This window comes from Agelaius tricolor, unplaced genomic scaffold (assembly GCF_023055355.1).
Source record: "Agelaius tricolor isolate 1412-34295 unplaced genomic scaffold, bAgeTri1.0.p SCAF_1, whole genome shotgun sequence".
Classification (NCBI taxonomy): domain Eukaryota; kingdom Metazoa; phylum Chordata; class Aves; order Passeriformes; family Icteridae; genus Agelaius; species Agelaius tricolor.
The window spans coordinates 91,238,900-91,265,363 of record NW_027269261.1 but is presented as its reverse complement, the minus strand read 5'-3'; the positions used below and the strand labels follow the sequence as shown (position 1 = coordinate 91,265,363).

The 26,464-nt window shown below is 43.1% G+C and overlaps 1 protein-coding gene across 1 annotated transcript; it reads right to left on the bottom strand.

The window, feature by feature from the left end:
• Nucleotides 1-22,252: 22,252 nt before the first annotated feature.
• On the bottom strand, nt 22,253-25,092 carry CGA (glycoprotein hormones, alpha polypeptide). Its single transcript, XM_071432226.1, has 3 exons — nt 24,993-25,092; nt 23,867-24,051; nt 22,253-22,400 (listed from the first exon to the last, which is right to left on the bottom strand). The coding sequence occupies exons 1-3, from the start codon at nt 25,090-25,092 to the stop codon at nt 22,323-22,325; spliced, it is 363 nt and encodes a 120-aa protein (XP_071288327.1). The 3' UTR covers nt 22,253-22,322.
• Nucleotides 25,093-26,464: the final 1,372 nt, after the last annotated feature.

Sequence of the window (26,464 nt, the reverse complement as noted above, 5' to 3'; positions counted from 1 at the left end):
GGAAATACCTCACCTTGGTGTGTAAATTGGTGCCATGCATCAGGTAATGAGCCCACATTTGGGACAACAGTCTAACACTGACACCCCAAGTCAATGGTAATGACTAATAGCACACAAAGGAGGTCCTCTGGGCCAGCTTTGGAGATTACAGTTACTTCCATACTAAAGAAACAGCTGAGGTGTCTCCTAAAGGAGAATGTTTTGAGAGGACAAAGTACTGAGAAGTTCTGGAGCATGGTGATCTGTTAGTCATGTTTGTGTTTCATATACTGTACACCCATAAAATTTTGGAAACTGGATCCAAAGTAAAAAAAAACCAGTGTTAGACCTAGTACTGTCCTCCACTACCTTTGAATGAGTCTCTTGGTGTGCAAAATTGGGAGCTATTTTTGAAGGCTGTTTGAAAACTTGCCTTATAATCTGCATTTTGGAGTTACAATAACCAGTAATGTCTGGATGCTGATTACCTTAGATGAGTGGCTTTTTCTCTATTTTCTCCCTCTTCCACACATTCCCCCATTATACTGTTGGATTAATATTTTACTGTGAATCATTATCTTCAACCCAGTGGATCAGTTTGACTTTGGCAGCAGCACAGAGACTGGAATGTGCTGTCCTCAAACTTTAACCAAAAGCCACAATAAACATGAGAAGCAGGATGTTAAACAGCAGCAGAGGTAGGGCATACCTTGGATGAGGGCTGACGAGCCCTCTAATATGCTCCACACTGAATTTCTTGACAATTCTGTATCTCTGCAAAGCATTCTGCACTTGGTGGCACTCTGAGATCAACCCTTCTGTCATCATAATGACAGGGGAAAACGCCAAGAAAACTGAAGAAGTGACAAGTGAAATGTATTACGCTTTCACATATATGTGCCACCGTGAGGGACAGAACTGCCATCACCAGCATGAAACCCACAGGCTGCTGTCATCTGAGCTAAAAGGAGTGCTTCCCTAATGAAAAGCCTTGCCTCCTTGGCAGGCCAGTAGCTGGAGGCAGAGGGAAGATCATGGCCCCACGCAGACCCTCAGTGCGGGAGGCAGGGAGGGCTGCCCAGCCCTGGCCCCAGCCCTGGCACTGGGCTGTCAGGGAACAGGCACTGCCCTGCCACCCCCACGGCTCTCACCAGGGATGCTCTGATTGAGCAATGACACAGCTCAAGTCTGGGTTTGATTCACACTTGCTGAGTATTGTGTTCCTCTGCACAGGAGTGTGATTGCAGGGTGGAGATAACAGCTGCAGGGAAAACAAAGGTATGGAAGTGAACCTCCTGCCAAGGACTGTTCCAGATTCACCCAGCTGCAATGGACTTTGCCATAGGGCTGTGGATCCCCGGGAATAAAGTCAATGCACCTGGTGTCTCATGGGCTATAGGCCAGAGAAAAAGCACTTTTGCCTGTATGCAGTTTGACTTTGTTTTCCTCATTTCAACAGACATCACATCTTTTTAACAGCATCACTGAAGAGTTTGATTTGAAGAGGCAGCCAGGACCAACCCCTCCAGGTACAATCCCTGGGTTCAAAGGCACAGCTGCCAGCCCCCGTGCACATTGGTGTCATGGATGTCACCTCTCTGACCTGGGGTAGGCAGTGGGGAGGCAGCAGCTTCATGCCCAGCACTTGCACCTGAAATTCCCTTTCTCAGGATGGCCATAAGCCATCTTCAGAAACACTCCTAAACACCCAGCCTGCTTTGTAGTGTGGGCAGGTGTCTGTGTCAGAGCTCCAGTACCCTGAGGGGAGCTGTGTCTGAAAAAGGAAAGTTACTGTTTATTAAGTTAACTAGTAAGTTCTGTTTATTAGGAGGGTGTATTTCACAAGCAGGCTTCAAACATCATTTGTTAGATATGTAACTTGCCAAAATGTTATCAAAAATGAACATGCACAAGCCCAATAATCAAACAGATCCTGAAAATCATTATTTTTAAAGGGAATTTTGAGCTAAGTGAAGGAAACAGCCAGGAATGCTCAGAGATGACTCTTTCCTACAGGTTTTCACTTAGGTTGATGAACTGCCTCCATACTCCATTGTTCCCTGTTACTTTACCCTGAATATTTTCCAGTGGTAGTTTTCTGGCTTTTAACCTACTTAAAACACAAGTTGTTTCCACAGCTCATCAGGCCTGCTAGTCACACAGTTCTTCCATTTTCCCTGGAAACTCACCATCTCATGATCCTTTTAACCTATCTACCCCAAATGTAAGGTGATTGACAAGTAAGCATCTTGAGAAGCTACATTAATTAAAAGCAAAAATCAAATACTTCCATAGATGTAAGACCTCTCTTTGGCACTAAAGCAGCTTTGCCACTTATCTTTCCTGCCAATGTAATTGCTACATTTTGCCTTACAAGAAGCTCATTTTCTTGCTAGCACAGGAAATGTAGTACTAGGCTTTCTTGGGATTCAAAGCTTTTTGGTGTCCAATTTGTGAATGCTTTGTTTTCCAAAGGCAAAAAAGGAAAGTTATGATCATTTCACTTATCACTTCTTCCAAAAAAGAAGAAAGCTCAGTTGCTCTTTGCCAGAGATACAAAATGTATTGAAATACCAAATCGTCAAGCCTGCATCATACCCCCAGCTTAATGAGGCTGAGACTGGGAGCACAAGAGGGATATCAGAGACTGTCTGGAATGGAGACAGATGGGACAGGACGTGGCTGCTTATGAAAACACAAAATTGAGATGCACAGAAACACCTATATGTGTGCTGGCTTTGTCTGCTCCCTTGACATCCAAGAGGGATTTGTCCAACATAGCCTTTGGAATCAGGGGCTGTGATTCACTTCATCCTGGAAGATAGACCTGCACCCAGGCACGACACAGGCCTCACACACAGACCTGCACAGCAATAGCAGGATACTTTAGGGCACCTCAGGAGTCAGTGGATGCCTACCTGGGGCAGTGGAGTGAAACCCTAGATTTTCAATGTCTCCAAAGGGAGCTTGGACTCCTGCAGGCAGCTGCACATCAGCTACACTTGAACACTGAAACACAGTCATGCAAGAATAAGTTTTCTACTTTGACCTTTTAAAAACAAAGTCTTTTAAAAATACCCCACACTCTCTGTGAAAAGCCCATTTCTTAGGTAAAAATAGTTTTCTTCTTTTTCCAGCTAAGCACTTGCTTTACTCTGTCTTTGAATCACATAAAAGAATTTTCTACTGCACATTTTCAAGTTTGTCATGTGTAGGTCAACAGGGTGCTGGGAACAGCAAGGCTAGCCAAGGAAATAAAGGTGGAAAAATATGTTCAGATGAAGGAAATGGCCACCTTTTTGTAATGAATACATGAACATGCTGGAGAAAAGGGATGCAAACAAGGCCAGTCTTTCAGGTCACCTAATTCCAAAACCTGGAGATAAAAATAAGTTTCTGCACACACACACACATACGAAAAGAGAGGCTTAAAAATAACTGTTGAAAGGTATGACAGTACAACTTCTCTGCTCACAAGCTCATGTGATACACGGGGGCTGTGTTAACACAATTTTTTTGAGTGTATTTTTTTATCTGGTAGTGTATCTGTGTTGTTGAAATATTTGTTAATGATCTGTTGGTCTATAGGCAGAGGTAGGAAATGCAAATATGGTGGAAGCTCCTTGTCTTGACAAAAGCCCTGAATCCATGTGTGAGCTCCAGCCTGACCCCCAGGGCAGCCCAGTGTCCTCAGCTGCACAAGAGAGAAGCACCAGTGCCTTGGGGAGCAGCATGGTTTGGGGATTTGTCTCCAGGTCCATGGCTTCACCTGGCTCTGTCAGGTCTTCAGGACTGCATCAACACTGATGTGGTCATGAATGCATGAGGTGATCATGCACAACCACAGACAGGATAATATCATGGTAATATCAGAAGCATCCCCACAGATGTTTTTAACATTCCAGTTAGTTCCCATCTTTGTCTCATCTCCAGAGGCTTGTGCCTACCCACAGGTTCCTGATCTTGCTGTGTTGGCCTCCCCACCTGCTCAAAAAGGGAGGGAAAAGCAGCAGGTAGTGCTTGCATACCCCAGGTACAGGGGCATGCCACAATTCTCTGTCATCTGCAGATGTCTGCAGGTAACTGCAAATATCCCAGGGCTATTTTAGGAGCTGGAGCTCCAGCACCAGCACCAGTCAGTTTTTCACACACCAGAAGTGTGGCCCATTGATGAGAGCTGTTGCCATCAATTGTAAATCTACTATATCTTACTACTAGGGACAGCTCAAGCACCTGTTGGGAATACCTTGTACTCCTGATTCAGAGGAGTGCCAGGCTGCTCACCTGAGGATGTGGATCTTCCCAGTCCTGGGCTCAGAACAGAGCAGCCAGCAGCTTTGTAGTGTCAGTTCACCAGTGGCCAGCCTCAATCCCTCAATACAGATACAGGTAACTGCTTTCTTCTGAAAGCTCACATCAGTAACCCATGCCCACTGCCCCATGTAGGTGCTAACCATCCTCACCACAGAAGCCACACAAGTCATCTGCTGCCTCTGCAGCTCGCTCCCCCTGTCCCAGCCCAGGCCTCACCTTCCCCTCCCATGTAAGCAGTGTGTCTGACTGGTTTGGAGCTGTTGAGCCTGGACATCCCTCCAGGATCCAGGATCCCTCCTGGATAACCTCCTGTGGTTATCACAATCACAATCACAATCACAATCACAATCACAATCACAATCACAATTTCTTCTTAGGCCAAGGCCTCATCAGTCACTGCCAAATTCACTCACAAAGCCTTTCTCACATACAGTGCTGGCATACTCTGGAACCCCGTTCTTCCTCCGACACATGTACCTATAGTGACACCTAGGGTACAGTGACGATGACTCTTGCCGATTTCATCACCACTTCTGTCATCCCAGCAGTCATCATGTTCACTGGGAGACCAGCCCTGTTGTCATTTCCCAGCTGATGCTGTCAAGCACAGATTTTGGTGGCCAAAGGCCATCTGGCACTAACTACAAAACCACAGAGAACCGAGGAGGCTGCCTAGATCACTGTGACCAAACTGCAGTACACACACCCTGGGAAACTGGGGGGAGCAGATGCTGAGTGGGTGGAAGCTGACTGGATACTGGGAATGTACTTGCCCAGCCAGCTGACCACCCTGGACACAGCTTTGGTCCAGGTGGCTTCTGTAGAAGACGTACATCATGTCACCTTAGGCTCTGTTCAAAAATCTAGTGAGAGAAGGACAGACAGCAAGGGAAGCACAGGGAGCATGCAGGGAAAAGGCAGTGTTCACCAGCAGTATCAGGAAGATGCTGTAATTCACACAGGTCTGCTGTACACCACTCAGGTTCTGAATCAAGAGTAACTCACACCTGAAAAATAATCAACCTGCCCCTCTCCTGCTCAGTTCTTTAAAAACTGTAGTGCTGTATGAGCCAGTCTGCAATATTAGAAGCAGCAAGTGCTACACTCAGACTTTTTAGAACAGGCTTCCTACATAGATTCCTTCATCCTTTACTTCATTTTAGGAAATAAACTTCAATTAAATGTGAAGCATTAAACTCATGTCTGTTAGGCTGTCTATTTGTAGTCACAGTGATCCAATAGTCTGACAAACACATTGTTGTGGTGTTTACTCCAACAGACTTGTCTGAATTAGATAATCCATCTCAGAAGGAGCAGATCATAAGGCTGGAAGGGCCTCATCCATTCCCTAGCCTCAAGGCAGGGTCACCTACAGCTATGTCACTTCTGACAAATATTTGTTCAATCTGTTCTCAGAGTTCTCCAGTGATGGAGATACCTCATCTTCCTCAGACAGCCAATTTCCCTGCTTCATTTCCTTCAGCAACAGAAAGCTTTATTCACTATCTAACCTCAATCTCCTCATTTGCTACAATTGGGTCATGTTGCTTTTTATCCCATCTACCACCAACAAAGAGAAAACAAAAATGCCCTATTCTTTGCAACAGCCTCTGAACCCTTACCATCCAACAAATCTTCCTTCATATTCTGGTTATGTCTTGCCCATAAGTAGATTGCAGCTATTTGGACATTACAATATCAAAAATTTCCTTCAAAATGTCATGCATTTTAAAAGCTTCTACTGTGCAAACTGCTGCTGTGCTGCATTTGCTTCACAGACCTCCTGAGACCCCTTCTTCTCAGCTCAGCCATGGAAGGAGGCACTAATACTCCAGTCTCTGTTGAGAGTGTTTGCTGACAGCAAACTTCAAATTTGCTTAATATTAATAATTGCTGAGTAAACTTTGGCTGCACAAAAATACATGGAAAGCAAGCCAGAAAAGTTGGCTGTAGACAGACACTTGCTGTTCAGTGGAGGAAACCATGCACTGCAAAAGATGGCATTTAACAGCAGTCTTCACTGTCACTTCCTACCTGCACCCTCATGCAGGGTCTGCCTCCTGAGATTCTCAGTAATCTCCATGTCCTGACTCATCAGCCTTCTCCTTGAGGCACCATCAACAGCCTCATCTTGTTCAGTGTCCTTCTGTCTGCCTCAGGCCCCAGGCAGTGCCACTGCTCAGGCCAAACCAGCAAGTTCAGCGCTGCTCAGCAGGGCAGATGCTGCTCTACCATCATGACATGTAGTGGTGGCAGCACTTCCAGGCTCATCTCACCAGTTAGCCAGCACTGAGGTGAGATTTATTTCACCTAGTTTTGGCCACCCAGAAAAGAGGCACTTGAGCTATGTATGAAATCTTCTTCAGAACACAAGGGCACAAACGACCCCCTGTACAGGGACATGTCTCTCTGTACTGGTTATAGAGGCAATTTAAAAAATTCTATTCCTACTGAAGAGAAATCGTTTCCTTCATCAGTGCCCAAGTCATCGGACTTCACACAGTTTCTAGCAAAATTCAAACAAGAAGGAGTGTTTGAAGAAAATACTACTATCTCACACCTAACAATGGAAGGGTCAAGGTCAGCATCAAAGCCTCACTGCATAGACAATTACTTTTTCTTCAGATGCCTGCTTCTCTGTGGATCTCAGTGCACAGGGAGCCTGAGGCCCATGAATTGCAAGTTAAAAAGATCATCAACTTCACCTCAGGTCAAGGGGAATAGAAGACAAGAAACCAGCCTACATTCAGTAAACAGCTCAGAATGGCATGCTTTCTTATTATTCCTCTGAAGCTGGGTGCCTATTACAAGAAGCACTTGCAAGTTTGAAACGCCCCATCTAGCCTTCACTTAACTATCAGAGCACTCTTCAACAACTCTTATTCCTGGAGATACGTATTATGGGAAGCACACAACTTAAGAAAGGATGTGTGTACCAGAAAAATAAAATCACCTTTAGCAGCAAAAGAAGTCTCTGATTCATACATCTGAGCTGCAGGCTTTACAGCCAATTGTTTTTCATATGCCTCACATATATGCATGAAAAAGTTGCTTTTTGGTGAAGTACATAAGCCCTGCACATAAAATAACCATCTTTCCTCAGATGGCATTCTCAAATATCCCAGGCAGGCACTGATTAGGAGAGGAGAGCACAAGTGACTCCCTGCTCAGCTAGCAGATGGGTGGCGATCCAGGTGTCCAGCAGGTCTAGGACTAACTGGTACAATAGTGTCAGCCCTTCTCATTTGAGATAGTTGTTAATTACACAGAGGTGGCTTTGACTAGTTCTTTCCATACTTGTTCAATCAGGCATGTTCAGCCTGACATAAACTTACATGTTCTTTACCCATTCTCTCAATTATTTTTAGTCTATCCTTGATCATTTCTTCCCCGTTCCGATCTTGATGTGGAGAAAAGCAGAGAAGGTGCAAAAGAATCAGGACTGTCCTCCCCCCATAAATATATTCTTCTTCATGAGGGGAAGAGGAGGGGCGGGCACTGATCTGCTCTCTCTGGTGACCAGTGACAAGGACATGAGGGAAAGGCCTGAAGCTGTGTCAGGAGAATGTACTGGGTACTAGGAAAAGGTTCATCACTCAGAGGGTGGTTGGGCACTACAATAAGCTCCTCAGGGAAGTGGTCACAGCACCAAGCCTGACAGAGTTCAAGAAATGCTTGGAGAAGGTTCCAAACATTGTGTGACTCTTTGGAATGGTCCTGTGCTGGGACAGAAGTCAGCCTTTGATGATTCTTGTGGGTCCCTTCCAAATCAGGATATTCTGTGATTTTATGATTCTATGTAGCTTCTGATGTTGTCTGATGTCCTGGGCTGGGACAGGAGTCAGCCTTTGATGATTCTTGTGGGTCCCTTCCAAATCAGGATATTCTGTGATTCTATGATTCTATGTAGCTTCTGATGTCTGATTAGTTTTGATGGCACTGCTGGCAGACACAGGATATGCCTCTGCAAAGCAGAGAGGAGCCAGCAGACAGACACAGACTGTCAACAGGAATACATGACAGAAAGCAAAGTAAGGCAGAACTGAAAGGATAGGTCCTGGTGAAAATCATGATGTCTTGTGAGGAAATTACCTCCACCCAGCACCCAAGCTTGTTCCTGTGCTGGTGGAAACAAGACCTTAACTGTACTACTTGCAAACAGAGAGGAACACTTCAGACAGCACAACACTACCCAGAGTCGGAAATCTGAGGAGAGACTCCAGGCTGAAGCCCAGCTAAAGGCAGAAAACACACCTGTGTGGCAGTAGAACAGCAGGGGTCTCAATATGGCTGCACAATGTATCTGTCAGCTTCTTCAGACATGAGAACCACGGCCTCTGATTATGCAGGACTGACAGAAAAACCAGCTGCTAGGACCAGAGATCTGTGCTGCCTGCTGGTATTGCCACCATCCTGAGCACCAGCAGGACTGTCCAGGCAGGCACAAACACCACAAACATGGTACCTGTGTCAGGATTAACTCCGTGTAGCAGTCACATTCCTTCCCTGCTTCCTGAATCACCTTCCTTACCCTTCTGCTTGGAATTAGTGGCTAACCCTGAAACTGGAGTGAGATACTGAACCCCCTGGACAGCCTGAGGAGCCAAGGGAGATGGTGGAAGGACCACAGGCAGCCTTGCCAGCCTCTGCTTGTCTCTCTCCACATGGGTGCAAGGGTACAAGGAAGACAGGGAAGCTTAAAAGCATGGTATGACTAAGGGCTGTAAAACTAGCAAGCAAATAAACTTACAAACTATTGCTGTGCATAATTGAATTACTTTTACACTAGGTTCTTAAATTTGGAGGCTTGATCTGTGCTTGTTTTTCAGCACTTTGAGAACTGCTATGAATCCTGGTTTCTAGGAACGCTGTGTTCCTTGAGACATGTGGCAGATAAAGAGAGATGCAATTTACCTCCTCAAGAGAAGTGGATGCAAGATCCTAATGCAAAAGGCATAGGGAATATGTCTGTCAGAGCAAAGAGTAGAGAAAAATTACACCAACAGGGCTGAGTGATACCTCTTTCTTGGGGACAGTGTTCAGGGACAGGCATACTTGGAGTGTGAATCCCAAAATGTATGCCACTGTTGCTGCAATCGTTTCCCTGAAATTTTTACCTAGGGAATTGAGTGGCACTTCTGATCCCATGGTCCCCAGCCCATAGCAATCCTCACAAACATGCAAATTGTTTTAAACACTCAGGATGAAATGAAAATTTATTTTGTGCCTCACTACAAAGCACAAGGACTGAGTAGCCATTAAGGCCAATGCCCAACAAAACCATAAACAGTGTCTGGGATTCAGGAGATGTTTGAGTACTATATTCTAGAAGCTCAGAACCTGTACACAAGAAGTGCAGACACTCAGCCATCTAACACCACTGGTCCTTGCTTCCAGCTCCTAAGGCGAGCTCAGGAGTTCTCTGTCCCTCTCCAAACTTTCCTTCCAAAATCAGGAACCATACTGGAACTGTCCCAGGTGTTTTCTGCTGAACCAGATCAGGTATTTGTGCTATATGGCATAAACTGACACAGTGTCCTGGGTGTGCCAGCAGGCCACCAGTATGAATGTCCAAGTAGATGGAATCTGCTCAGATAGTGTCTGACAATAGCCAGGGAGAAGGGAATTGTTAGGTGGAAGACCATGAATATCCATTCATCTCTGCACCCCAAATCCTTGCAAGGCAACCCATGAGGAGAGTTCACAAGCCTGAGGCTTCAGAACAGGGGCTGACCTTCATTATTGGACTGATGGTTTAGCACCAGGTGAGGGCAAGAAATCTGGGCAATAATCTCACTGAAAATCAGAAGTGACTGGGCAGAGAGTGTTTTAAATTAAAAAAAATCCCCAAATGCAATGAATTTTAAAGGAATGAAAATTCAGTTTGTGGAGATGGAAGAAAGAACATGCTCTTCCATGTTAGAAAAAACAAGAAAATGAGGATTTGGTGGGGTTTCTTGTTGATTTAGAGTGGCTTTTTGAAACTTTTTTTCTGTTTTTCCAGCCATTTCCTCTTTGTTCATTCTATATTGACATCATTAAATGGCAGTGTGAGGACAAGGAAGAAACTGTGTGAGGAGAGCAAACAGTGAAAATGTGACTTTAAATTGTGGTTTAAGAGCTGAACCATGATAACTATTTGAAGAACTTCACTTATTCTATATGTTTGTTGCTTTGGGATTTTTAATTTAAAAAAACCCCTTCAAAATATATTTCTGAATTCCAAACAAACCTGGTGTTTATTTGACAGGCTGAACTGTCTTTGTTGTTATCTGCAGTCTGTGTTTTTGTAATTGCATAGAATCGAATACTTACTGAATCCACACCATAGGAAAGGCAGGAAGTGCTATCACTTAGGTAACAATGTACTCTCAACAAGGCATATCTTGCAATCTCTGCATGTTACATTTCCAAATACCCAGATATTCCAATGCCCTGCATGGAAATAGTTAACAAAGCTGTCTCCTTCCATGGCAGCTCATGTTTTAGTTCTCTTGAGCAAGCAAATCCCAAGAGAAAATTCTGCCTTAAAAAATCATGATGAAGATGAAAAAGTCAGCCCTTTCAGTTGTTTGAAGCCTGAGCTTTAAAGCCAATTATAATTCAAATTATAAATACAGTCTATTTCTGCCTCACATTTTAAAGAACTGTGAAACGCCAGATGGCTTTTCTGTCGCTGTGCCCTGCCATATAAAATATATTTTTACGGTTTCTGATCTCACTACAAATAGGGCATGAGAATGATAAGCTGTTAATGTAAAAATAATTTTCCGTGTGAACTTGCCGTGTCTGGAGGCAGTTTCTCAGCAGGCTGGGAGATGCCCTGCTTTTCCACCACTGGATGGCATTCAAGGGCCATAAATACTCACACTGGGAACTGCAGCAAAAGAAAATTAAAACATAAAGTGTCCAAAGCCTCTGGATTCTTGGTAATGCTTCTGTAATGTATTCATGCTTTCAAGGTTCCTAGGAAATAAATCTGGAAAGATAAAAAAACAGTTTCGGAGGAGAAAGGAGCTTTCCTCTGAGACGAAGCTGAATATGCATGTAGGATGTGGGACAGGAGATCTGAAAGCAGCATTCCAATTAGGAGAATCCAACAGTCATATCTCGGCATCTCAGTCTACATCAACATTAATACAGGTTGGCAGGAAACAATTCGATGTGGCTTGTGTTTTTCCTACCCAATATGGACCCAACAGGGAGAGAAAAAGTGAAAAGTATTAATTTGACCTTGGGTCTACACAGATACAATGTCCCGGTCGTGCAACACCTGCACACACAAAAAGCTCTTTAAAGCGTTTCTGCCTTTGTATTCCTTCTTTAAAGCTCAGCCCCGTCCTACCGCCAGGCAGCATCATTAAATCCTCCCCCTCTCACGGCTGAGCGGCTGAGAGGAGGCTGGGCTGGAGACCCCTGGGGCCCCTTCCCACCTGAGCCGCCCCGCACTTCCAGCCCTCATTAACAATAAAGACAGACCGACGTTTCTCAGGGATCAGACGAGCCCCCAGAGGGGGAGCAGCATTTGCGGGGGTAGCGCTGAGGGTCTGGGAGTGCGAGTAGGGTCGGGGTTGCCGGGACAGCCGCTGTCCCACAGCGAGAGAGGGGGAGCGCTGCACGGACCGGGGGCTCCGCAGCGCTCAGAGAGCGCAGCTCGCTCCAGGCCGGCAGCATTCGCTGGGTTTCACCAGGTAGCACCTTGAAAGGAACACACAGTTTGCACCTCTGCGGTACAAAGGAAAGTTTGGAAGGGGAGAAACGATAGAGCCACGGCCTCTGCTGTGTAAAGACGGAGTACGAGCAACAAAACGCTCATCAGGAAAAGCTGTGATATTCTGGGCAGCCAGTGTTGCTGCCAAGTCTGTAGGTTTTGCTATGAAGTCTAGCTATGAATTTTTGTTCCCTCTTTAATTTTTTAAGTCTGCCTTGGGAAATCAGCCTTGCTGCCACTTGCTGAGAGTGTGGTTGGCGGTGGTTCTGGCCTCGCTTGCCCAGAGGTGTTTGTGTTCCTCAGGCTGTGCTGCCTGGAGTGCTGGTCATGGTGTTTGTGGTGATGTGCCCAGGACTCTTTGCTGCAGTTTAGTTCCATTTGGGGTATGATGGCAACAGGATATGTTTCCTTCTAGTGAGGATTTAACTCAGGGGATAGGTCCCTGCAGATAAAAAGGAGTGAGGTCCAAGGATACCTAGGTTAAATTGTGACCTTCTCTAGCTGTTATACAGAGTGTTTCACAGCACAAAGAAGTTGATGTGGCTTAATCTTCCTATTGCGGTGAATGTGTCTGTAGTATTCCAGTATCTCATAAAAATATATATATACTCTATAATAAATACATTATATAGTGTTTAATAAGGATATAAACATATATGATGTTATATATTTAAATATTCATGTCCCTAAAGATGTGTCCTTTGTTCAGAGAAGATCCCCAGTGGTATGTGGGGTAAAGTCCTCACAACAGCCTGGTGGAACCTTAGCACCCAGCTACAGACAGCTTTTAGGGGTGCTTGGTTGCTGGTTGTCTGGAGAGACTCACATGGGTCCCTGGTTCTGATATGATAATGTGTAGTTTTCTCTCTAATGTAGTTTATGAGGCATAAAAAGAAAATAGAGGAGTTACAACAGTCCTGCCTGTACAATCTTGTTCTCCCAGCCTGGGCACTGTTCAAACCAGGGCTTGAGGGCAGGGAGCTGCTCCCAGGGAGCAATCTTCTGGTCTTCTTTCATAGCAGTCTGCTCAGGAGACTCTTATCAGATATGGATCTTGTCCAAACCCTCCTCCTGTAGGGCCTATTTTATCTTACCTGAAGAGGTGGAAGCAGGTGTAGTGGTTATCAGTCTTAAACTACTATCGACCATGCACAAGATTTTCTACCCAGCCCATTGAAACAGGGTTTTACAATAGCAGAAGCAGAACAACTTCTTTTCTTCCTGTAGAAGAAAACAGTAACCATGTTTTTGACACTTAGTAGTATAGTGCAATGTAAAACAGAAGAAATAGGAAACATCAAGGGCAGAGTTTTAACTCTAAGTATCAAAACACTGACTTTGAATTGGGTTTTAGAAACTACAAAGCACAGTTCAAACACATAGTAATTACTCAACAGAGATTATGCACACAACAAAGGCATTGTGTTCTATCTGACATTCCTCATGTAGGAATCCCAGCATTATCTTTGCCTCATGGCCATTCTGTAATCAAGCAGCTAAAAAGGAACAAATCTTCCTCATTACCTCCAGTACCCTCACAGCCCTGTGGACACCCAGAATCACATCAGCCACTGAGATCAGTTGTTCTATGGTCACCACCACCTTTTGCCTGTGGAGCCAGGAACTCAATTCGTCCTTGAGGTGATCTGCAACACAACACTGGATGGATCCAGAGCATAACCACTGGACTAATCTGTATTGTCACCAGCTTTCTCTTCCCAAGCACTTCACAGAAATCTATTACATCCATGGCACCAGCAAAAAGCCCCATGGCTAATGCTGCCCAAGGATGGAGAAAATGAAGAGCACAGAGAGGCAAATTGTTATAGTAAATAGCACCATGCTGTCTCCATGTTTATTATTCTGAACACTCTGCTGGTTTTCAGTCTCCCCACTGCTAGACCACACGTCTAGAGCAAAATTATGTTTTCTCTTCTGCTTGGGACAGAAATTATTCAGTAATGCTAAGAAACTAGAAGACATCCTTATTAGGAATACTGGTGCACTATGAAACCCTTTATCATTGACCCAGCAATGGTTAATGCCTCATGCCCAAGGAAAGGAAAAAAATTAATAAAACCTATCAGAAACAAGTATTTGATCTGACCAAAAAGCAATAAAAAGACCCCATTCCTTCTAATGCCTACAGGGCCAAAATGATTTGTTTATGCTTCCCATTATCTTTGCATTTATGGCTGTAAATGTTACTAATGGCTATGCAATTACCCATCTCTTTTAAGCAATAACTTAGAGCTCTTTCAGACTTCTACCTCCAGCTCTGTGCTTGGAGGGCCCATCAGCTGGAGCTATTTCCCCTGGGCTCTCAGGCAACTGTGCACCCTTATGTCTTCCAGTAATACATGGATCAGTGTTCTGCCCTTTTATTTATTTTGTGACTTTTCAGAATTGCTTTGCTGTTGTATCCTCCTCTGGGAATAAATTTACATGAAAGGAACATTATGAACCACTTAGTATAAAGACTTAAAAGAAGTGAAATGACAAACACATGTGCAAACATAGTTATTCCAAATCAAGCTAACTCAAAAACGTGCAGGTGAAAGAAAAATCATTCTCCCTTCATGCCTTCATCTGGCCTTACCTTACTTAAATTATTATTAAGTGTACACTTGTGTTAAGGTGTGAGAACAAGGAATAACATTCTCTATCCCTGTCTTCTGAGGATGACACCTGATGGGCCTGGCATTCACTAGAGTATCACTATGAAGAAGATGGGCAGAAAATAATGATGGGGAATAAAATGGAAATTAAAAATAAAACAACAAACAAACACAGAAATAGAGCATGTTGGCTTTTCCTCTTTAAACACTGATTCTCTTAGCTGTGACTGCGTGGTAAAAGTTACAATGTTCCTACAGGCTAGCAGTGACTTACTAGAGTCATTTCTGGAAGAAGGAGAAACAGGGACAGGAACTGTGTTTGGAGTGGTGGTTTTGTTTCTGGACTGACCCTTCTCTAGACTGTCTCCATGCAGAGGTGTAGGAAGTTCAAACCTTGCTGTCTCTGAGCCAAACTATGGCTAGTCTTGTTCCAAAAGAAAATACCGTAACAAAATTTTCAAGAAATGAAAACTGCCTCCAAACCCTGCAGCAGAGCAAAGGCAGTCTCAGCAATCACCAGGGGATTGTTCAGTCTCTATCAAGCAGCAGTGTGAGACAGCTTGAGCTGGATACTAAGACTTGGGGTGTTTTACTATTATAATACTGCAGAAGATGGCGACATGCCAAAATAATGCCTAAAGAATGTTTTTAGAGAAGATTAAGTTGCCACAAGGTTGGAGAAAAAGTTTCTTTTACAAAGTAAAAGCTAGCTAAAGGATAGAAAACAAAGGGTAAGGCTGACTTGGACCTTTTACTTACAAGAATCAGTTTTACTCAACATAGTAATCAGAAAACTAGAGAAGGAAATCCTCTGTGACATTTCCAGATTCATAGATTGTACTAAACCCTTGTTCAGGCTGCCAACATTTATGCCGAAGGTGAAGAAACCCAGAAAGACCAGACAAACCAAAATGGTCAAACAGATGTTGGATAAACTTCAGAGCATATAAATATAAGTTAATGCTTTTAGGGAAAAGTAAGCCAAACCACAGATGATGCCAAATGCAGAACTGGAAGTGACATGTCAGAAAAAAAAAATTAAGAGTCATTAATCTTTGGTCTCACAAGTCTCTGGGCAGCAACATAAGATAAAACAATATCACGAAAAAGGGTACCAGAATAAGACAGAGGGCATCATTTTGCTGCTTCATGTAACTTTGGTATTATCACACTGCAGTTCAGGTCAGGGTCTGCTCTGTGCATCTCAGGAAGGGTGAAGTAAAGTTAAAGCAGGTGTGGGGAAAACCAACCCAAAGGACCAAGCAGCTGGCTTACTAGGACAGCCCTAAAAATGCTGGGGTCTTTGTGATAGAGAGGACAATGCTTAGAACAGGAACAGTTGAGTATTACAAAATAATTAAGGGAGTATCTAAGAAATTAGTTTAACATAGAGCAAGCAATTTTTATACTTCTCTAACTTATTGTGACAAGAAGTTATGAAAGCACATAATATCAGCAGGTTCAAACCAGAGTGGATAAATTAATACAAAAGAAATGCATGCATGGGTAGATCCAAAAAGAACCAGGCAGAGATGTAATCCCTAGCAGCCCTCAGTAAACCAGTGTGGATACTGGCACATATGGGAGTGATTCTGTGATACTGTGGGAGTGGCACAAGGGAAACCAACTGCAAGAAATGGCCAGAGTCTTGTGATCCCATAAAAAGCATCTGATGCTGCCAGAGTCAGAAACCGAGTGCTTGGGTAGAAGGATGATTGATTTGACCTGAAAGATATTTCTTATGTTTTTAGACCATCAAAATTATGAAGAAAGACAGATTATGAAGAAAGAGAGATTATTTTAAAAACAAATTATAAAATCAATAAACCCCAAATTCTCAAGAAATTAACACTGAGCTGAAGTCCTCTCCCAGAGCAAATTTCCTGGCCTTTTGTTTCCCTCAACCAAAAGAATAATGGTTTCTCTCACACCCCCAGACCCAGAATGGTTTGGCAGAGCAGTAACTGTTAGATTTACTGCATACACATGTGTGCAGATAATGAGATGGCATCTTCGTGCATCCTGACAGCAGGCCAAGTGCTGGGTTAACATATGTCAGAGACATGGGAGACTGCAGAGCTACAGGGAAACCCCTTAAACAGTGAAGTCCTCCAGACACCTGTTATAACAGACACCTGAATAACTGTTAGTTTTATTTCATCACCAAGTGAGTTTACAAATTTCCTGGCATCTTCTTCAAATCAATCTTTTCCCATGGCAATCTTCATTGATGCCCTTCCCTCCACTGCAAGAGACTCCTGCTATGTATGCATATATTTAAGTGAATTCCAAATTAGTAAGGAGATTTTCCTAGCTGTAAAACGGAGACAACCTGTGCTTTTCCAGAACAAGCCCTGGGATAACCTCTTTCCCCCTCACCACTATTAAAAAACATTGTTTAGGCAGGGTTAAAGGGAGGGAAAAGGACTTCTCACTTGGAACTTATCAGTCTTGCTAGGAGTAAGAAGTCTGGTCTGAAACATCAATTCATTAAAATCCCTACAGCTTGAGAGATTTATCTTTCTGCCAAGAAGATGCCCTTCCTGTTCTCACCAGCTGTGGACTGGAAATTGAAAAGTTTCTCAGCCTGGCACCTGGAAGCAGTGAGGCACTCATACTGTCTGTCTGTCCACATAGGTGTCCAACAGCTGCTCTTCAGCAAATGTTTTACCCTCTGGTCAATTTTAAGTATTTTTGGATAAAGGGTAATGACCTCAGCTCTTGGAAGTTCTTAGCAGCTCTGTGAAAATAAACACCTACTAGTGGTAAAATATAAAAATTGGGATCTGGCCAAAAATAAGTTGGTAGCACCCCTAAGAAAACATGCTGGATGGACAAACAGCAGCCTGGCTCTGGCTAATGGCTCTGCAGCAGCTCAGGAGGGCACCTGATAGGACCACTAGGTGGAAGAGGGGTTTGCTGAGGACATGGCAAAATGGATTTTCAATGAGACGTGGCACAGATAGTCAGGAAATCAAGCTTCACTAGCCCCTCTGCTCACAGAACGAATTTTTTATTAGGACTGTGGTGATGTAAGTTTATATAGGTCACTGTGACAGCAAAAATATATCATTTTTATCTTCAGTCTGCTTGATCTTCAGCATTTTTAATCCACAGTATCAGTCTGACTGATTCATTGTTACTTATAAACCACACTGACAAAGACTTCATTTTATCTCCATGCACAAATACCCTGTTCCTAAAATATAGAAGATGTACATTGGCTATCTACATAAACAAGGGATTAGTTTTTCTTCTGATTTTATGACATTGTTTGTCCATGCCCTCTTGAATATATATGACCAACTGAGCCTCTATTTCAGCCATTTTATAATGCAATGAAATTGTATTGTGCTGGTTTTTCTGTTTTTCTTTTTTACTGCAAATATGGTATTTAATCCCTACAAATATAAATCTAGATAGTCTTCTCCTATTCATATCCCATTTATTCTTTATTATGGTCCGCTGTATTAACTTCCTTGTAATATGTAGCATTGTTTTTCCTAGTCCTGACTGTAAGTGGGCCCACTGATCTACAATTGCCACTCTTTCAACCATGGCCTGGATTTTTGCTCTTACTTTCAAATGTAAAGAAACACATTCTGACCTCATTCTGACAATGACCTAAGAAAATGTATTCAAATAATATATGCTAAAGATGTAAAGTTTGGCTGCTGAATCCTGTGGACTTCAGGACTCAGGGATTTCTCTGGGCTTACTGGTGCAAGCCAACTGTGGGCACACAGGGATTCTCCATCCCAGTCTGTTGGACACAGCCCCTGTCCTTGTGTGCAGGTTTGTCCAGCAGAAAAGAGGAGCATTTGTCCCAGAGACGCACCAAGGAAACTGCACAGAGATTACCCAGCAGAGCACTGCCTTCAGCCACACTCACATAAACACAAACAACCCTCACCCTCCTCCCTTCCAGCTGATGAGGACTGAAATCCTCTATGAAGACATATGTGTCCTCACTTTTGAGATTCATGAGTGCAGTTACATTCAAGATCCTTGAATATCAGCTCAGCTTGCTTGGGCTCCCCTACCTAGACCAAGTGGGTCTCCTCCTACTCTCCAGACAGTCCAGCTTGAAGTTTGCTAGCAAGAAAAATGTGTGGACCACACATTCATCTCACAAACCTCTCCACAGTCATGAATTCCTTGAATTTAGCACAGCTTCTCTGTCTACTCATGCCCTGACCCTGTGTCCCCTTATTCAGCATGACCTCAGACCTTGAGTCCTTCCAGGTTCAGGCTTCCTCCTGCTCATCAATTAGTCCAGCTTAAAATTTGTCATACAATTACACATACATGTCCATACAGGATTAAATTAACTAGAAGAAAAGGAAGTATATTTTGTTATTCACATGTGCTAATATTTAAACCTCTCCCACATAAATATACACCCTGGTCCCTTCAATTGCTGAACAACTTGACCTACCCACTGTCCTTCCAATTGGGACAACCCTGATGTCTAGAGGAAAATAAATTTGATGAGTGTTCTCTTTTAAAATGATAGAATCATTTCAGATGGAATAGACCTTTAAGATCATCTAGTCTAACCATTAACCCAGCCCTGCCAAGTCCCTTACTTAATCATGTCCCTAAGTGCCACATTTAAATGTCTTTTAAACAGCTCCAGGTTTGGTGACTCCACCACTCCCTGTACAGCCTGTTCCAGCACTTAACAAGATTTCTCTCTGAAAAAAATGTTTCCTGGTATTCAGTCTAAACCTCCCCTGCTGCAGCTTGAGGCCACACCTCATGTCCTATCACCTATCACCTGTTACTGAAAGGGGAAAGGGAAAGAGACAGAGCCTCACCTGGCTACAGCATCTGTTTAGGGAGTTCTAGAGGTTGGTAAGGTCTGCCCTGACCTTCTCCTGCCGGCATATTGGTCTTGCTAGTTGCTGTCACCAAGACCTATGGGTTTCTTCTCCAGTTCACTTAAGCCTCGCAGCACTCACACACGGGATACAAAGTTTTGCCCAGTCCCCAAGCACCCACGGAGCAGACAGGAGGCTCATTCCCCCTTCCCACTGCTTAGAAAGCCCAGGATGCCCCCCCACTGCCCGAGTGCCATCCCTAATAGCCCATCAGCCGGGGGTCTGGTCTGTCTCCGTGTTTCCCTTACCCCCTGCTGATAAGTTTGTGTATCTGCGTGCTTATTCCATCCCTTTCCTTGCTCTGTGTTGCTACTCCTGAACCGAAAAGTTAGAGCCAGAGAACTTAAAGAGGCCGGCGCTGCCCCATTCCACACAGCCTCACAATACACACTCTGCAAGCTCTTGGTGCCCGAGGTTGCCTGAGGGGATGAGGGATCCGTGAGTTGAAGAGGTCACGACTAAAGCAAAAGAAAAGCCCCTGAAAAAACGCCAGGCATCCTCGCAGGACACAGGGCTTGAGTATCTTTTTTTTTTTCTTTCTTTCTTTTTTTTTTTTTTTTTTTTTTTTTTTTTTTAATAAAGCATGGGTTTCACTCTAATTGGTATTTCTATGGTTTCACAACCCGAAATATGGAAGTTGATTCAGAATTTGCAAACAAAAGTTTATTGTGCGGCTACTGTGGGCAGCACAAGCATAGGTAGACAAGCAAGTGTTGGATTCTGCCGGAGGAGATGATTAAGATGTCATCCAGGAAGGTCGGCAACACAAAAAGGCACATCACTCCTGCAAGCAAACTTCAGGGAACATGTTTCCCTGCTCTCCTTTTCAGTCCTGTCAAAGTTATGAGCAAATGCAATACCATTCCCGAAGGTAATCATCAGCTTCAAATCACTCCTCTTTCGTTGCCCAGGAATCCCAGGTAGGACCTGGCTTTCCTGCAAAAGTAGCCACATCAATCACGTTTAATAGAATTGTACAGCAGCTTGGAATTGTGAGTCAGCTACAGCAGCTGCTTGACACGTATTCCCACGATGTTCGAGTGATGATCCGGAATGAGAAATTAGACTCCTCATCCTGAAAACCTGTGCTGCTGGTGTTACTAAGCTAATCCTAAAGACCATCCCACTGAACTTTCTCTCCTCTGACCGAAAGTAATATGGAAACAACTGAGACTTTGATGAAACACTAAGGGGAAAGCTTTCCAGAATATTGAAATTTTCCAGAATAGTAAGAACAGTGAAGCAACGAGATCAGTCTCCTTCATAAAATCGGTTTTTTTCAAGAGCAAGTCAGGCAAAACATCTCCCAGGAATGGCACGGTGAAGCCAGGACATAAGAGAGGGTTAAGGGGTTAAGACGTGGAGATCAGCTTAGTAAGGTTTATTGAACATACATTGAAAAACGCTTCTCTAAGCACCTCATCTCCTCTACAAACGAAAAGCCTTTTCTTCTCCACAAAGCCCCGTGATTGTGTTCTTAGCAGATAGCACTGAATTTGCACTCCAGTAGACAGAAGGGGAGTGATTGATGGGTTTAAACGATCATTAGAAACCGATCTTCAGCCCCTCAAGTTCCCCATCACCGCTTAGCCCTGGGGGTCCGTCTAAACTGCTTCAGTCATTTGGCATCGGCACAGGTATCAGCCACGGCCATGGCCCGGGACAGACCAGCCATCCTCGCAGCGCCCCTCCGGAAATCCTCCCTGTCCCCATCGGAATCTCCTACTGCTGTCCTCACAGCTTCAACTGCAGGGAAATCCCCCACAAATATATCTGAGCCTTTTGGGGTCACCACATTTAAACTCTTGCGGCCAGTGACCAAAGCAAGGATGATGTTCTCACCCCAGAAATTAGGGTGAAGAGCAAAGAAATTCATTCACTTCAGTTCCCATGGGCAGGCTTCAGACCTGTGAGCAGCTCCTCCAGAGCCCCCGATGCAACCCACTACAACTAAACAAGTTTTTTATACTAATGTCAGGTGTAATGAGAACATATTCTGTGGTCCTCTTCTCACCTAACACATTCCCTACCTTTTCCATTTGTATACCTGGGTCTAGCACAAGGCATTTGGGAATTACTAAAGCCCTATGCCTTGATGAAGACAAGCAAAAGGTAAGCAGCTTAAACAGCTAATACTCTTGTATGACTACTCTATTCCACCATTGCTACATGAAAATGTACAAAAATTCTTTATACTGTTTGATTTTGCATCATTTGCCTATCTATATGGGAGGAGATTAAACTCAGAGAAATATAAAAGATGGCACAGAAAGACAGAGTACTGTGCACAGATTATATTATACTATTATACTTTCTGCCCATTAGATAAAATAAAAATGGAAGGAAAGAAGGAGGAACAATACATTGCAACTTCAAAAAATTTAATCATAAAGTGACTAAGGGGAAAATAATTCTTCTGTTCAGTTTCCCATCCCTCTCTTCTTTTTTCCTCTCTCTCTCCCATTAAAAAAAAAAACAACATTAAATTGCATCAGAATCTATTTTTGTCTGTTAAGCTAAGAAATCACCATTTTCCTCAATAAACATTGATGATTTAACTGACAGTTTATTTTAAAAATAGATCAAGCATTTGGTCATGCAAGTGCTGTATTTTATCCCTAATGGAAATAATTACACTTACTTAAATGCATGAAGAAGCAAGGAGGAAATAAAATAGCCATCTATCTTATCCAGAGGTCTACCCAGAGTCTTTACCAGAAAACATAAGATTTTACACTGTGGTGCTGTAAAAGCTGAAAACAAACGTTCCATTCACTGTTGTCCTGTTGTCCTTGACCATTAACAAAGGGACAGGCTTTAGGATTTATGATAGTAGCAGGTACTGCAGTGACAATCTGTATGGTTCTCTATCTTCACATTGTCCTTAAGGGTAATCTTAAAAAAAGAAAACACACACATAAAACAAATAATTAGGATTAGCTAAGCAGTAAAAACAGTATTGTCAAGTAAAATATGTCTGAAAACTTCTTCTTAACTAAAAGTACACAGGCCCTTTGGGGTACATGTACTAGAATGGCCTCAACACCAACCTATGAAGCTGCATCATCACTGTTTTTGGAGCTGTAATGTGAAAGTTTTCAGTAGTGACATGCACAGTGACACAATTTGCTGCTCTTTAACTTGGACATTCCTTAAAGTGTCTCATTTTCCAAAAGTGTCTAGTAACCAATCTATGGAAAATCAGAAAGTGTCCTTAAAATACATCACATGGGAATGACAAAAACAAAGGCAACAAACAAAAGAGTCTCCTTTATACTTAATCTCAACCAAATTCTAGCTGCTGCCTCGGGGCAAGTATAGCATTGTCAGTGTAGAATAAGATCTATGTTCTCCTCAGGTGAAGAGCCAGGATTGGTTCAGCAGAGTTTAAAGTCAGGTGTCTGGCTCTCATTGCAGCCAGTGGAGATCCAGGGCTCTCCTCAGCTACACCCACTGAACTGTCAATTGTCATTTGAGGGGTCAAAGGGGATCTCACCAAGCCTCCAGCTGTCACTCTAGAAACACTTTCATGGGTTCTGTGTCTGTCAGCCATACCCATGTGGCTTCAGTACTCTAAGGTATTCCAAATGCACCGAGTCTGTGAGTGGGTAACTCAGCTGAACCTCTAGCTGACACATTTAATGAGCCTGATTCAGATTACCACAGGATAGACACCTTGGCTTGTTTCAACTAGCTCTCCATTTATTACATAAAATGTAAGGTTTCTTCACTTGGAGCAGAAACACTCCCAAAATAATCAGAGTTAGAAGAAACTTTAAAAGATCCTTCCAGGTGAATGTTAAATGCTCACAGTACTTGCACACATTTACAGTTCCCTCTTGGTTATACTATGAAAAAGTAAAACACCATCTGAATTAATCTAACGAGCACAGATGGTTTTTGTCCCTCATTCCCATACATGTAATTGATAGTATTGACCAGGCACCTTCCCAGAGAACTCCTTTCTATGCAGGAAAGACACAAGGCAATTGACTTATTAAAATCAAATACACACTGCATAGCATTTAAGGGGAGGCTGCACATCCAGGAGAGTTGAAAATACTGGGACAAGTCCACCACCAGAGCTGCAGGTGTCATGAGACAAAGCAGTTTCATAGAATTCAGTGGCACTGCACCAATTTCCTCATCCCAGCTGAATATCAGACTCATTACTGGTTGATGATTTAATTTCTTTATAAAAAAGAAAGAACCAAGGCATAAAAGACATAAATGCCAAGGATTCTTCCCTCAAACTGCTCTCCAGTGTTCTCCAGCAAAACCATATTCTTCACTATTCACTGCTTCAGCTAAATATTGCATTCTAAAAGAAGCTAAAGCAGACCTCATTTTCTCACCCTCACCTTGGTAAAAGCCTTTGCTACACAGCATGTTGCTTCTGATGTAATGTTCTTTGGAACAAGCATGGTCTTCTTGGACCTCATTGGAGTGGGATAGGCACGGGAGAAACAGCACCCAGTGCACTGGTAAATGGGTGCTCCTGGCTTGGAAAAGAATCTGTTCTCCCCCAGTTTGCACTCTGGACAACCTGCCATAAAAATATAAGGAAGAGAATTTTACTTGGTTTCCAGATGTATTTTCATTTTCAAAAAGAAAGGGAAAGTGCAGGCCATAAGAGGAAGCACAAGCCACATTCTGTTGCTTGATGTCTGCCGAACAGAAAAGCACAACACCAAAGCTCTCCTCTTTAGGTTTTTTCAACTCTGCAACACGCACCAGCTGTAAAACTAGGCTGTGGCTTTCTAGGTAAACCACAAGCATGGTCTACTGGATCTTTTCTGGTTTTCTTTTCAATTTTGTTGATACTTGTGAAGGTTTGTTTCTGTCTACAGCACTAGCTATTCCTAGAAAACTTCCTACTAGCTGTAGATAGATAAAAGCACCAGCAGGATTTGTAGTGCTTCTTAAACATTGCCTGTTTTTAGGCAAGATTTTGTTATAGAATACTTTTAAAGCATTCAGTGGTACCAAGATTTTTGCACATCACATTTTTTTATATTTTATTTAAGGCTAAATAAAAGACCCTGCAACTTCCAAAGTACCCTTAAAATCTAATATGTGTCTTTCATAGAATGCTACACCACCAGCATCCCATATTCTGGGATCTACACAGGAAAAATATTCTGCATATTATGAGGAAAAGCTGTGGTTCTGCTGTTCCTAATGTTACGTTGTAATTTGGTTCACAGAAGTACAAGAAACCAAACATTTCTATTCAATAGTGTTTCAAGGATTAAAGTTACCAACATCAACTTGAGGACATGGTCCTCTAGGATATCACTGACCTGGAGAAATTAAATTTAAGGAAGAAATAGGAAGCATGCTCATAGTGAAATTATCTTGATTTATTATACCCTCATTGTCAATAAATGCCACTGAATGACAAAATTTATGACTGCATTTATAAAATGTGAAAATTAAATTAATACTCTATAATTGTTCCATTTCTGAATGCTGAAAGCAGCTTACCCTGCATGAGAAACTCTCCATCTGGGAAAGTATGAAGAATATGTAGAAATACAGACAAAATGGTCAATGTGACAGCTGCATACTTCCCATAGCAATCCATGATCTGTCTAGAAATACAAATACACACATTTTTGAAGGCTGAGACCAAAGGCAGCATGAAAAGAACATGGCCCCTGCCTGACAGGGGTTACTAAAGTGGAAAGAAGCAAAGTCTATGAGCAAAAACTGATATGCAATGATTTCCAGCGCAATGAATGAAGGCAGTGGAAACAAGCATCTTCCTAATAAGACAGAAAAAAAAAATAGAGGAAAGAGAATGATCTGATGCCCAGCTAAGCAGAATGGCTAACAGGCTGATGATGTGATAGTCATAGGTGTAGAACAGCTGGCAAGGCTGGGTGCTGGGTACAAGTAACTTCACCTTCTCCCTCCCACCTGCCCAGTAAGTCAGTTCATGCTGGAAGAAAACAGAGGATAAAGGAATTAAAAGCAGCCAATAATGATCAGGAAGAGAAAACATTGGCAACAATTTTGGAAGCACTAGAAATTAGCATTTAGAAGATGTATCCAAAAGCCAGTTCAGTGGATGCATCTAAATATGCATACAGGCTCTATGCAACCTGTGATTTTCCCTCTCTGCTTGGACTTTTCCTGAAAGCTTTGGAAGCATTGAACATGGCTGTCAGGTTCCTGAGAAGCAGCTGCCAGCCCTCTGTGACCTGTTCCTTCAACAAGAGTCAGCTGTGTCTGCAGGAGAAAGGTGGTCCTTCACACCGTTTAGATCTACAACCTCTTATCGTCCTGCCAAACATTTTGGGAACTGAGTTGTACCCAACAGCATCTATGGAGCCAGCAGAGTGGATTGGCTGGATCCCTCCCTCCAGAAAATAAAGCACTTTTTAAAGGTTGTTTTCTGTATATCGTCTTTCCAATCCCTTAGAGGGGATGTGACTGCTGACAGACTTGCCTGCACTGGAACACAATTCCACAGTTTAATGTTAACCTGGTCCATCCAAGGGAACATTCCCCAGAGTGCAAGAAGTCAGCTGGAGGGCCTCATACACCAGCAGAAGACAGACAGACTTTTCCAAATGATCTGTTGCTACATCATCCTGAGCCTTTTGATAGCCTAAATGCTTCAATGGCTTCAATAAAAGAAGCCAGCCACAGGAATAACATCACAACACTACACAGATTATCCTGTTTTTCATGGTTTTTGCTGAAGGCACTGTGGCATCCTTCACCCTAATTTTTCCAAGAAGATATAATGCTATAATTTTGTACACTGTAATGGCTCAAGGGAATCCTAGAGGGAAGGTGTTTTACATTATATTAACCAAAAGGGGAATTGAAATTGCAGTTTTGCACTTCCTCTATTGAGTCAGATTTTCAGGCTCATACCAAAACCACCAAAGAGACCTGAAAATAAACCACAGATGTGATCTTCTCTACTTTTCCAGAGCAATGGCTGT

What these genes read in the sequence shown, in the direction of transcription:
- CGA (XM_071432226.1), bottom strand. Translation starts at nt 25,092, where the DNA reads ATGGATTGCTATGGGAAGTATGCAGCTGTCACATTGACCATTTTGTCT. An exon ending in TGGAGAGTTTCTCATGCAGG is followed by an intron (nt 24,052 to 24,992) that starts GTAAGCTGCTTT and finishes TTTTTATGGCAG; the next exon opens with GTTGTCCAGAGTGCAAACTG. An exon ending in TAGCAAAGGCTTTTACCAAG is followed by an intron (nt 22,401 to 23,866) that starts GTGAGGGTGAGA and finishes TCTTTTTTTAAG; the next exon opens with ATTACCCTTAAGGACAATGT.